The 12,686-nt window shown below is 31.7% G+C and overlaps 1 protein-coding gene and 1 pseudogene across 1 annotated transcript; both read left to right on the top strand.

The window, feature by feature from the left end:
• Nucleotides 1-5,399: 5,399 nt before the first annotated feature.
• On the top strand, nt 5,400-7,511 carry LOC142642162 (protein JINGUBANG). The gene has a single exon (XM_075816516.1). The coding sequence runs from the start codon at nt 5,552-5,554 to the stop codon at nt 7,010-7,012; it is 1,461 nt and encodes a 486-aa protein (XP_075672631.1). The 5' UTR covers nt 5,400-5,551; the 3' UTR covers nt 7,013-7,511.
• A 2,934-nt stretch (nt 7,512-10,445) lies between these two features.
• LOC142605408 (U2 spliceosomal RNA) lies at nt 10,446-10,552 on the top strand (annotated as a pseudogene).
• The last annotated feature ends 2,134 nt before the right edge of the window (nt 10,553-12,686 follow it).

Here is a 12,686-nt window from a genome sequence, read left to right as displayed (position 1 = left end):
AATCAAGTTGTGAAACACTATTAACCGCCTAATAAAAGCTAGTACAATATTTTAAATTAAGTTGTGGGGCCATACAGACCGCCAAGTGTCAGTCAAGACTATGACACTTCAACATCAAGTTTTGATGAAAGAAAGAATTACTAAATTAATTAGGCTATTATTATTCATTTATACTCAAATTTGGCTCATCAAGTTTTGTGATAAGAGAATGACTACTTTTACAATATTTTTATAATAATTTTATAATAAATCCTAGTTGATAAGTTGTTATAAGTTTTAAATTTAAATCTAACATTGAAATTACTTTCTTACTCATTAGTAACAACAAATAACAATCTGTCAAATAAAATTTGTTGTGAAAATATTGTGAATATAGTATTTTTCTTGTGACAATTGAATTTGGACTCATGTTGGCTAACCATTGGTGGGTATTGATCAAATTTTGGATAACTTGGCAAAAAAGAAAGTGTTTTTTTTTTTTTTTGAAAATAAAAAGAAAATGTTTTTAATTGGAGCAATTTAAGAAAGAAACTGTTACGTGGCACTAGAGTTCTAGATTTTATTGGATGAGGTCACTGTCACTGGGTCTAAAAGTCTCAACTGTGAAATATAGGTGGCGGAAATTTATGGACCGTTGACAACTCGAACGTTACTTCTTCTTCTCCTTCTTCTTTTTGCGACAATGGACAGTATAACTATAACGTTACTTAAAATACGAAACAATCTCGGTTTTGGCGCGCCACGGCTTCAAAGACTTTATACGGCAAAATAATGAAGCCTCGTGTATGATTCAGAAATTTGGCTGAATATTAATGCTTTTATGGTTCACCAACTAGAGACTTGAGAGCAAAAAGACATGGGTGTGTGTTCACTTTTCATATGAGGATTGAGAAACATATTGCGGCCAAAGATCCTATAGCCATCTTTACATGGTGGAAAGAAAGTAATTAGGCTGAGTAGAAATTGAATTCCTTGATTAGGTATAATAGTGGGGTTTATTTATATTATATCTAGTAATGAAATGTATTTTTTCTGGTATGTTTGGAATGTGTTTATTTTACTGAAACTAAATTTTTTTTTGCTAAAAGTAATCTAGATAAAGCTAAAAGTTAGCTAAAATAGTATAGTGGGACTCATAAATAGTATTAAAAAGTGAGTTTATTTCTATTATATCTAGTGATGAAATGTATTATTTTTGGTCTGTTTGGAATATGTTTATTTTGCTGAAACTAAAAACTTTTTGCTAAAAGTACTGTAGATAAAGTTAAAAGTTAGCTGAAATAATAGAACTCATGAATAGTACCAAAAAGTGCAGTGAGACCCATGAATAGTAGCAAAAATAAACTGAATATTAAAAATAAGCTAGCTTTTTAATTTGAATCCAAGCACACACTTCATCTTTATATATTAAAAGGATTCGAAAATTTAGTTATGGATTCAAAAAATGTCAAAAATATTCACAATCTAAATAAAAAAATACTTATTCTTAAAAAATAAAAAATAGGGTTAAAATTGTAATTCAACAAAATAAAATAAAAACTACCCAAGAAACCTTTTTCCTACAAATGCACATTCTCTATTTAAATATATCTTATGCACATTTGATACATTTTTTCCTAAAAACTAGCACATACTAAACACAGTAGTTTATTCATTTTTAAATCCTAAATTTTAGTTTCTTAAGATTTCATTTCTATGAAATCTCACTAACAATAGATAAATTCAAATTAAAAAAATTATATTAAACTCAATTTAAAAAAAAAAAAAAATCATCATCGTACATGTGAAGCGCGTGTGATAAGGCTAGTAGTACATTATTCTTGTGCAAATTGTTATAAGAAATGCAATTAGGTGTTTCAACATATACTTTGGGGCCACCTCTGACAAATTTTTCCTTGTAATAAGCCGGTGTGTGTGGGACGAAGAAGACTACACATGTTCAAGGGAATAGTCAAATTATTGAAGAGATCTAAATACCATTGATTATAAATTATAAAAAAAAAAGGTGTTTTCAGAGATAACTCATCTTATAATATATAGTTTTGACTAATTCGTCAATAAATTAATAATTTTTCTAGTTCAAAATATTTTTAATAACCTTCTCCCAAAAAAAAGTATTTATAATAAAAATTTAATTTCATTGGCATTTATGTATAGTTAGCTTTCAAAATCGGATTTATCCTTTAATTAGAATTTATAATAAGAGTTTAATTTCATTGACATTTATGTATATATATAATTGCCTTTAAAAATTGAATGTATCATTCAATTAGAAACTAAGGACAATTGGCATTAGATTTTTAAGAAGATGACCAACAGAATTTAACTTCAGCCAATAAAAAGTTAAAAGATACTATGAATCACATGATGACATGTGGTTGATACAAAAAACTTTCACGAGACTCGAGTAATTATTGCCAACAAAAAATTTTCACTACGTACTTTTGGTGTGATGGTCACTCTACAAGTATAAATGCTTGTGGAGTCACTTCACACACATATAGTTATATACACTTAGATTAGGCTAGAGTAGAAATTATATCTTGTATAAAAAGAATAATAATAATAATAATAATAATAATAACAATAATAATAATAATTATTACCAACAAAAAGTTAAAATTTTATCCTTATGTGGGCGGTTCACTATGCCCCCACAAAGCTTAAATTCAACAATTTTGGATATACATGACTATAACTGTATCTGAAAGTCAATTCTATCGATAAAATCATAAATAATGTCAATGATTTTGTCATTGTATGATCTTTTTTTTGTTAATGGTCTAATTAAGCTACTGTACATGGTAAAGGCACAGCAACTAGTTGACATAATGAAAATGCATGGTTCAAGTTAAAGCTACATATTAATAGTGACGACTAACGAGGCAAATGCATGACAACCACATTGTTCAGCTATTGAAACCAGCCGCTGCTTGGGATGATGGCTCTCTTAATATAAATTTACAGGTGAAATGGCCACGGGAAAGAATCCAATCCTCAACACACTAAGAAAATCATATCTGGGTCTCGATGTCACAATTAGCATTTCAATCTAGTGTTGTTTTCATTTGACTTGTCGAATTGTCACTAATTCCACTCTAGTAAAGAATACACTTTGTCCTGAGGCATAATGCCTTATTGTGTTAGCTACTGGTGGGTTTTAGACTTTCAATTAATTCAATTAGTAAAATTTATTGTTGTTAAAAAAGAGATCTAGTGCAATCATCATATAATAGACATCATAAATTAAATAAGCAATTATCATACACTAGACATCATTAGTTGAAATTTTAGATTGATGATAGGAGTAAAAATCAATCGATATTTTAGCTTAATGATAAGAGCAATCATTACACAGAAAACATTAAAAGTTAAAATTCCATTTTATCTATGTATAAGCAATCATTATATTATAGACTTCATAAGTTGAAATTTCACTATATATATATATATATATATATAGTAGTTGATTAGCACGATAGGTTTTTTTTTTTTTTTTTTTTGTTTTGGAGGAAAAGCACGATAGGGTAAATTGATAGCCTTTTTGGTCCAGCCCATTCAAAGGAGTAGTTGTAAATTTAAATTTGTAACCTACTAACCTTGGTGACCTTTTGAATGCCAAAAGAACTGTAGCTGTAAACTACTGGTTTTAGATCTTGCAGACCCTAGAGTTATCTGTATGCTCTGTCCAAAAATATATAATCTATGATAGTGGGATATCAATGGCCTTGAAAACGAATAATCTCAAAAGTTTTTCGACTCTACAATGTATCTTCTTTTCCGCTTAATTAAATACAATGTATCCTAGTTATTTTCTCCCAAAAGAATATTTTGGTTTTCTTTTGAAAGATTGCCTTAAATTATAGATATATTTTATTTAATAAAAGTTGTAACTATCGAATTTATATTTAAAAAATGTATATTAAATATTTTAATTGCACAAAATGTATCCACATTTTTTACGTATTGCCCACGCCGTTGCTTAAAATACATTGCCCATGCCGTTGCTAAAAATACAATTTTTTCTACAGATATTGAAGGTAGAAGATCTATCAGATAATTTGTTGTATTCCAAAACAATTTAATTCATTAATAAAATTTACTTACATTTTTTCTATTAAAAAAATATAATTAGTGCACACCAAATGTTACCCCTCAGAGATAAAATGATTTTATTTTTCTATATACATATTTTAAGTGAGATGTAATAATTTTGTGCTCAAGCACAATAAATGTGTGTTACTCCTCTCTTATGAATAGTGAATTATATTATGAATTTATCTGATGAGACTCATTATTATGTGAGAGAGTAAAACACACATTTTCTATACTTTTAGAACACTGAATAATTAGCCATAAACCATAAAGAGGAAGAATTCAAATACAAGACATTTTCTTAAAAATACTAAAAAATATACATTTGACCTAAATATGATTTACAATTCATAAGGTTAATTAATTAAATCACAATATACTTTTTTTTTTTTTTACTTTACTTTGTCACATATAAATCAACGCAATTACGGTATTCAAAGTTTCCAACTCTATATATAATGTACTCTACCTAGTATAAATGATAAATTTTAAAAAGACCTATTAACAAGTGTCTTTAGAATAATTATTAATAAATTATTTTAGAAAAATTTTGATACTATTTTTATAAAAAATATAAAAGTGGTCAAAAAATTTTCATTTATTTTTCTATAAAAATTTTAAAAAATATTTTTCTAAATAAACTCTTAGTTTAACTCATCCAACTAAGAAATGAAGAAAAAGAACACCTCAATTGCTAATTTAACTCTGCAAGTGCAACCTTTCCTTTATACAGTCAATAAGACAAATTCAAAGACAACAAAGAGACACCATTTATTATTCAGCAAGAGAAAACCCAAAACCACTTTTTATAGCAAAGTTGCCAATGTACACACTCAATGTTTTAATGAAAAAACGTGCATCAAATTTTGACCAACTCGAAGGTCAAAAATTTTTATTTGTACTTGTGAATTTGAAAGGTCAAATACACCGAGTATGAAAACGCTTCTTCACGTTCCAAATTCTAGTCCCCCCAAAAAAAAAAAAAAACAAAAAACAAAAACAAAAACAGGTTCCCAAAATAGCGTGTGGATCTCAAACGCCGAAAATAGAGAAACAAAAACAAAAAAAATAAAACCATCTACATCACCTCCATACACACACAACACAACACAACACAACACAACGCAACAACAAAAGTACCAACAATTACTATTTTTCTCTTTCTAGTTTCCTCATTACCGGTACAGCCGGTTTTCCGGTTCAAAACGATCACGTATTTTTCCACCACGTGTCACCAACCCACACAACCACCATTGATTCTTTGCTCCTATATATATACCAATACAGCAATACTCCTTCGCCCTTCATTTTAATTCTCAAATCTCAAATCTCAAATCTCTATTACCTCACAAAAAATCTTAAACACACAAAAACACACATTCTTTATTTTTCCTCCAATTTCTCTCTCAAATTCTCACCAACCAAACACAAATTTTCCCTTCTCTTTGATCCAAGAATGACAAACGATAGAGGTGGCACCGTTGTTATGGAGCGAACAGGCACCCTAGGCCGACCAAAGCTAGGATCTCTGTTACATTCAGATCCGGCTATGTTGTCATCAAACAAATTCGACGATGACAATTGCAACACCGACAATAATCAAAGGCGAAATAGCAACGATAATTTAGATTACTCACGCCGACCCAGTGTGTCCTCTGCAGCAACGAGTCCCGGAAACTACGAAAGTAGTGTTGGTTCCTCGCCGTACAATGTCATGTCTCCGTGGAACCAATCCTCGCCTATGAACAAGTCCCCATGGTTAACTCCTTCGCCTTTCGCTAATTTCTTCGAGGGTCTTCCTCGGATTAACGGTCTCATAGGCTCGCTCGTACGAGAAGAAGGTCACATATATTCTTTAGCGGTGTCCGGTGATTTGTTGTACACAGGTTCGGACAGCAAGAACATACGTGTTTGGAAGAACATGAAGGAGTTTTCTGGGTTTAAATCGAACAGTGGGTTAGTGAAAACCATTATTATATGTGGGGATAGGATTTTCACTGGTCACCAAGACGGTAAAATCCGAATCTGGAAGATTTTGCAGAAAGGCCCCGTTAGTTTCAAACGTATTGGAAGTTTGCCCACGTTTAAAGACTTCGTGAAAAGCTCGTGGAACCCGAAAAACTACGTGGAAGTTCGGAGAAACCGCAACGTTGTTTTTATCAAACACTTTGATGCTGTTTCATGCATGAGCTTGAACGAGGAATTGGGTTTGTTGTACTCAGGCTCGTGGGACAAAACGTTGAAAGTGTGGCGCATAGCGAATTCGAAGTGCTTAGAGTCAATCCCAGCTCACGATGATGCAGTAAACGCCGTCGTTTCTGGGTTCGATTCGCTGGTTTTCACTGGCTCTGCAGATGGGACGGTGAAGATGTGGAAAAGAGAGTTGCAAGGGAAAGGGACGAAGCATTTTCTGGTGCAGGTTTTGTTGAAGCAAGAGAACGCGGTTACATCGTTGGCTGTGAATCAATCATCGGTTTCAGGTGGTGCTGACGTGGTGTATTGTGGTTCGTCTGATGGGCTTGTGAATTTCTGGGAACGTGAAAAGCACTTGTCCCATGGTGGGGTCCTTAGGGGTCACAAGGTTGCGGTGCTGTGCCTGGCTACGGCGGGGAACCTTTTGTTCAGTGGGTCCGCTGATAAAAATATTTGCGTGTGGAGGAGGGAGGCCGGCGGGGCCCATGTTTGCCTTTCGGTTCTTACGGGTCATAATGGACCCGTTAAGTGCTTGACGGTTGAGGAGGATCGTGATAATCAAGAAGATGGTGATCAACGGTGGATAGTGTATAGTGGGAGTTTGGATAAGTCAGTGAAAGTGTGGCGCATGTCTGAACAGGCACCGGATTTGAAGCAAATGAGAGCGAGTTTTTCCAATTCTAATTCGCCTAACCTAAATAGGAAGAACAGCCATCAAGGTTAAAAAGAGGGTGAAAGTAAAAAATAAAAATAGTAAAAAAAAAAAGTGATGACAATGATGATTTTGCACAGTTACAATAACTTTACAAGCACAAAGATGAGGAGCACAAGAGATGTGAGTGGTTTGGGGACCACTTGAAAATTTCCCCACAAGACGATGATGGATTAAACAATTGGTTGTTCATGTAATGTAATGAGATTTTGCCACTTGAAATGAGCTGGTGAGAAAGGTCAAGATTCTTGCAACTTTGTGGCAACAAGATTTGCCTTGCGAGATTGGTTGTCTACGTGTCCACATGTCTCGTGTTGTATTGTACAAAGAATTTTGATCCAAAGAATGTGCACTTCAAATTAAATGATAAACCAATGTATAGAAGAGGTGTTTTTATCAGCATTTTATGCCTTTTTGCTTTTGGGCTATATGTGTTTTAAGGTTTCTAAGAGAGGATTGAATTCTGGTTTTTAATAAGAGCTGTAAATATTATTGTTTATGTATTTTCTTCCGGGACTGTGTCGTGATTCTTCTTTTTGAGATTTACGAAGAGACTATTTATCTTTATTTGCTGTTCTTTTTTTGTCTTTGTAATTTTAAATTTCATGATGGTATAATAAAAATTAAATTATAGGACACAAATAATTATAAGATTTTAAAACAAAAGTTCTTGCTGCAGGAATGGATGCAGAAATTATTGGAGGCAAAAAATTTGTGATTTGAAATCTCGATTTCTTTCCCTGCCTCTTGATAAGCTAATGTGATGTTTGATTGTTTTCCTTCATATTTTGAGCGTGTAAAATTTTGGAAAATGTTGGACTTCAGCCCATTTGCTCGGAAGGACCCAGTGAGCCAAGTCCCCATTTGAGCCTTCGGTCATTAAAGGAGGCTGAAACAACCCTATAGTAGCTCCTATCTCGTAAAAAAAAAAAAACCTATTATTCTATTTCACATAAAAATGGATTCACAGTATGAGACCTAGGCCTATGTGAAAGAGTGATTAGATACACTAAGTATACCATATGTAACTCATTATGTAGTCAGTTGTCAAAAATAGTTAGTTACAATATTACTTTCCAGTTTCCTCTATTAGCTCTCTTTGAGGGATATGAGTTGTCAAACTAAACCCTTCTGGATTCAAATGGCTAAAAATTTCTCATTGTACCCTCAAAATAGGTCTTTCAATTAAATACCCAAATCACATTCCAACAAAGGTATGAGAGCACTAGGTTGTCACTCTATAAAAATATATTTTCAACCAGCTGTGTCTAACATAACCATAGGAGCAATTTCGACCAACCCCATTGATAACTGATCCTTGGCGTAGTGAGTAGGTTATACTTATAGGTCCTGTCTTGCTGATCGTTTGCCAATAAGAACTACAATTTCAGCTAGGTCCTTGCTAATGACTTGCTTTGTAAACTTTGGATCCCCACAATTTCAAATGCAAATGCTAAAAGAAAATTATTTATTAAACACCAAACTAGCAAAGAAAAATACCATTGGGAACTTGTGGTTATTGAACTTGGCCAATCTATACCCGTTATGATTACTAACACTAATAATTTTATTTGTTTTGATGAAAAATCTTATATGTGAAAATAGTTTTATGTGTTTTCTTGTATATGTTTGGTAACATTAAAAACATGGATCAAAGGAAAACTATCTATGGTCAAGAAAAAATTCTATTAAAAGTATGACTTACTTTTTAGGGGTTGTAGTTAATTGAACTTAGCCAATCTATATTCGTTATGATTATCACCCATAATTATTCCATTTGTTTTGATGTATAACCTTATGCGAAAGTAGTTTTATACGTTTTTATGCATATGATTGGCTATATATAAAATAAAAAAAAATTGATCAAAGGAAAACTATTTGTGGCCAATGAAAAACCCTATTAAAACAATGACTTACTTATTTTTTAGAAGTTGTTTTTTTCTAAAATTTTCTAGAAAATAATTCTGTAGCTGTGTTTGGATACGCTGCGTTTGCGTTTTGCTGAGAATTTTTTGCCTTTTTTTTTTTTTTTTTCAACGTGCATGAATAGTAACTGGTACTGTTCATGCACGGTATTTTACTGTGCGAGAGACCAATTTTACTGTTTACGCACTGTTCATGAGACCCACAAGCACTTTAGTCAGAAAAAATATTAAAAATGGGTCCCACAATACTATTCACACATTTAAAAATTATTTTGCTACAGTGTTTTCAGTTTTCAGCAATAAGCTCTATCCAAACGGACCCTGTATCTCACACTAAACTAAATAAAAGAAGCCAAAATATAGCTTTCTAACTCATTTTTAAGGTCAATATCAAATATAGAAAAATAAATAATTTTTTAGAGTATACCTTTCGAAATTAGACTCATCTTTCAGAGAACGTAAATACTGAAACAAACGATTGTTAGTAATACTTAGGTGGAGTTTGGATAGGCGTTTCTGCGTCTGCGTTTTGTGTTTTTTTTTTTTTTTTTTTTTTTTTTTTTTTTTTCCTCCAGCCGCAAGTGTTGACCCAATTTTCTGTGAACAGTGCATTCGTGCACTGTTTATGGACCCACAAATTTCACTTTTCAGCAACTTTTTCATTAAAAATGGGTCCCGCGGTACTATTCACACATTTTAAAATTATTTTGCTACAGTGTTTTCAGTTTTCAGTTTTCAGTTTTCAGCAATAAGTTCTATCCAAACGGACCCTTAAGCTGAGTTTGGATTCAGCTTATTGTGGCCACTATTTGAGTTTTGCGTTTTGTAGCTTTTTTTTTTTTTTTTTTTTTTTTCAACGCGCATGAACAGTAACCGATACTGTTCATGCACGTTATTTCACTGTGCAGGAGACCAATTTTACTGTTCACACACTGTAGCTGTACTGTTCACATACTGTTTATGGGACCCACAGCACTTTATTCAGAAAAAAAAATATATTAAAAATGGGTTCCACAGCACTATTCACACATTTAAAAATTATTTTACTACAGTATTTTCAGTTTTCAGTTTTCAGCAATAAGTTCTATCCAAACGGACCCTTAATCGATACGTTGCAATAGTTATCAACATTATTGCACGTTCGGTTTTGCTTGTTAATATTGTCTTATACATAGGGGTCAGGACCATCCTATAGGCCATAGCACCAGTTATAATTAAATACGACACGTGATAGGCATGCCCAAGCTTATTCATACCTACCTAATAAGGCTTAATTCAATAGTTGAAACATTGTACTTGGGGATGACTCATATGATGTATCTCTAGGTTACTTTCAGATGAAGTATTGTAGGAAGGAAAGGAGAAAGTACCAGAAAAAATGAGCACAAGTTCGTATCGAATTTCATGCAGATGGTCACACAGTCACGGCTCTGACAATCAAGACAAATACATTGCATGTTTAACTCATGTCTTGGTTTTAATTGATATTAGTTAGTTCAATTGATACAGTTTTTTTTTTAATACCTTTCTCGGCTTTTTGGCGAAGATCAAGTGTAGTATCTGTTTTTATTATTTTAATATCTGATATGTGGGTCATCGGCCCACACGATATTAAATTTAATCGATATAGTTGGTTTTTTTTTTTTTTTTTGTGGAATAAAATACTTGAATTCAAATTCCACCTAAAAATATTTTTGGTGTTTTGACCTAGCTTGATGATAAATTTTTTATTACATTATAAACTTGATAAGAACTTTCCCATAAAAAAAATGACAACAATTTTAACAATTTTCAATGGTTAAATACACTATATTAGGATGGACCTAAGATTTCAAGATAGGGGTGCCGAAATATAAGAAGAAAAAAATTAAAATAAGTTTTCATATAGTACTAACAAACTATTAACCATGATCAATACACAAAATCATTGTTTCATAATACATTAAGATGCAATCATCTACTAACAAAGACAAAAAAAATACAAAATAATATTGTTTCTTAAGAGCATCAACTGTTGCATATATATATATATATATATTTTTTTTTTCACAAACCAAAACTTACTTTTGCTACTTTAATATAGTATTTGAAATGTTTTGTATAGTAGTATTTTTGGTATTTTTTTTTATTCTAAATACTAAATATTTAACATTTAGAACACCTAATAATAATACTCTAATACTGGGTTGACTCGGATCTTTTATTTTAAAATTTTGTTTTTGTTAAGTTTTTGAGTTGGGTAGTTGCTAGTTGGGCTAAGCTAATTAAGAGGGAAGGGGTCTAAGTTTTTGGAAGAGTGAAACTAGAAAAAAAAAAAAAATATATATATATATATAACTATTAAAAAAATTCTTTTTTTTTTCTTTGGGCTAGGGGGGCCGAATTATTTTTGTCCTTTTTTTTCTTTTGGCCGGGGGGTCGGGCCCCCTTGGCCCCCTCTAGGTTTGCCCCTGACTACTACTTTCGTGTGTTTGAAGAAAAATATGATAAAATGAAGAGAAAAGTTAACAAATGCTCTAAAAAAACCTTTAGAAAATAATTTAAAAAATATTTTATAGAAAAATAAAAAAAATTAATTTTTTACGGTTTTTTTTTTATATTTCCCATAAAAATAATATCAAAACTTCATTAAAATAATTTATTAACAACTGTCACTAGTCAACAACACCTTGAAATGAAACAAAACTATAAAAGTGTATTTTGTTTTTGTTATTGGTTAACTATCAACAATTAGTTGCTTGGGTATATCAATGTAATTTGATAGGTTGAAAAATAATATCACCATAATCATTAAAAAATAAAAAGGTGATTCTTTGTTCTATTGAGAGGGAAAATTGAGTCTAGGAACCGTATGTTCTTTTCTTGTCCTTTTTCTATGGGACTCAAGAAAGAATACGTATTAAACTTTCTTTAGGTCAAGATAAGCTGATTAATTGCGATGTTTGCTTCACTTGGGTGTTCATGTGTTGAAAGGATTATTATTATTATTATTATTATTATTATAAGTTTGAAGTCCTGTGTTAGCCTTTAGGCCTTTGCTGCAACTGTACCATATATATGTGGATTCAAAGAAATGTCAGGATTTAAGGTCATCGAATTCTCAACGAGGATAAGTCATATTCATGTTACCAGAAATGCAAGCCATTCATCCCAATCCCCAAAGAGATATGGTCACATTTCAATAAGGAGGTGCAAAAGATATTGGATACCAAACAAGAAGACCCACAAAAAAGAAGCAGAAATTGTGAGAGAAAAATGACCATAGACTGGTAGGAAAGTGATAGAACGTAGTATGGAAATTTGGTTCATTGCCCTCGTGTGTGTGGTGGGTATGTGATTTTCAAAGTAACGTAGGAAACCACTCTTTAAGGTTTGGTCAGACTAGATTCTGGTATTGGGGATAAGCCTTAACTGTGTAGATAAAACAATCCTACTTCTTAAGTCTAGGATAAGGTGGTTGACCTTAAACTCTCGGAAGTTTAAATCATAATTAGGTAAGGCAATAATTGGTGTGTTAGTGTAAAATGGTGGCTTCAACAAACGTGTTGTGTCTAAGTAATAGCTCCATCATGACTCCAATGATACATATTTATTTTTACTGGAATTTAAAAGAAGATCATACTATTGAATACCTTTAAAGCATGAGTTAACAATCAATTTTAAGAAAGTTTTAACATTATTTTTATAAAAAATAAAAAAAACTGTTAAAATATTAATTGTTTTTTTTTTATAAATTTTTTTTAAAAATAAATTATTAACTC

Source organism: Castanea sativa, chromosome 7, assembly GCF_040712315.1.
Source record: "Castanea sativa cultivar Marrone di Chiusa Pesio chromosome 7, ASM4071231v1".
Taxonomy (NCBI): domain Eukaryota; kingdom Viridiplantae; phylum Streptophyta; class Magnoliopsida; order Fagales; family Fagaceae; genus Castanea; species Castanea sativa.
Note: the sequence above shows the minus strand (reverse complement) of the source record. Positions and strands in the feature narration are given on the sequence as shown.

Bases quoted from the DNA above. Each gene is read 5' to 3' on its own strand.
- LOC142642162 (XM_075816516.1), top strand. From the start codon at position 5,552: ATGACAAACGATAGAGGTGGCACCGTTGTTATGGAGCGAACAGGCACC.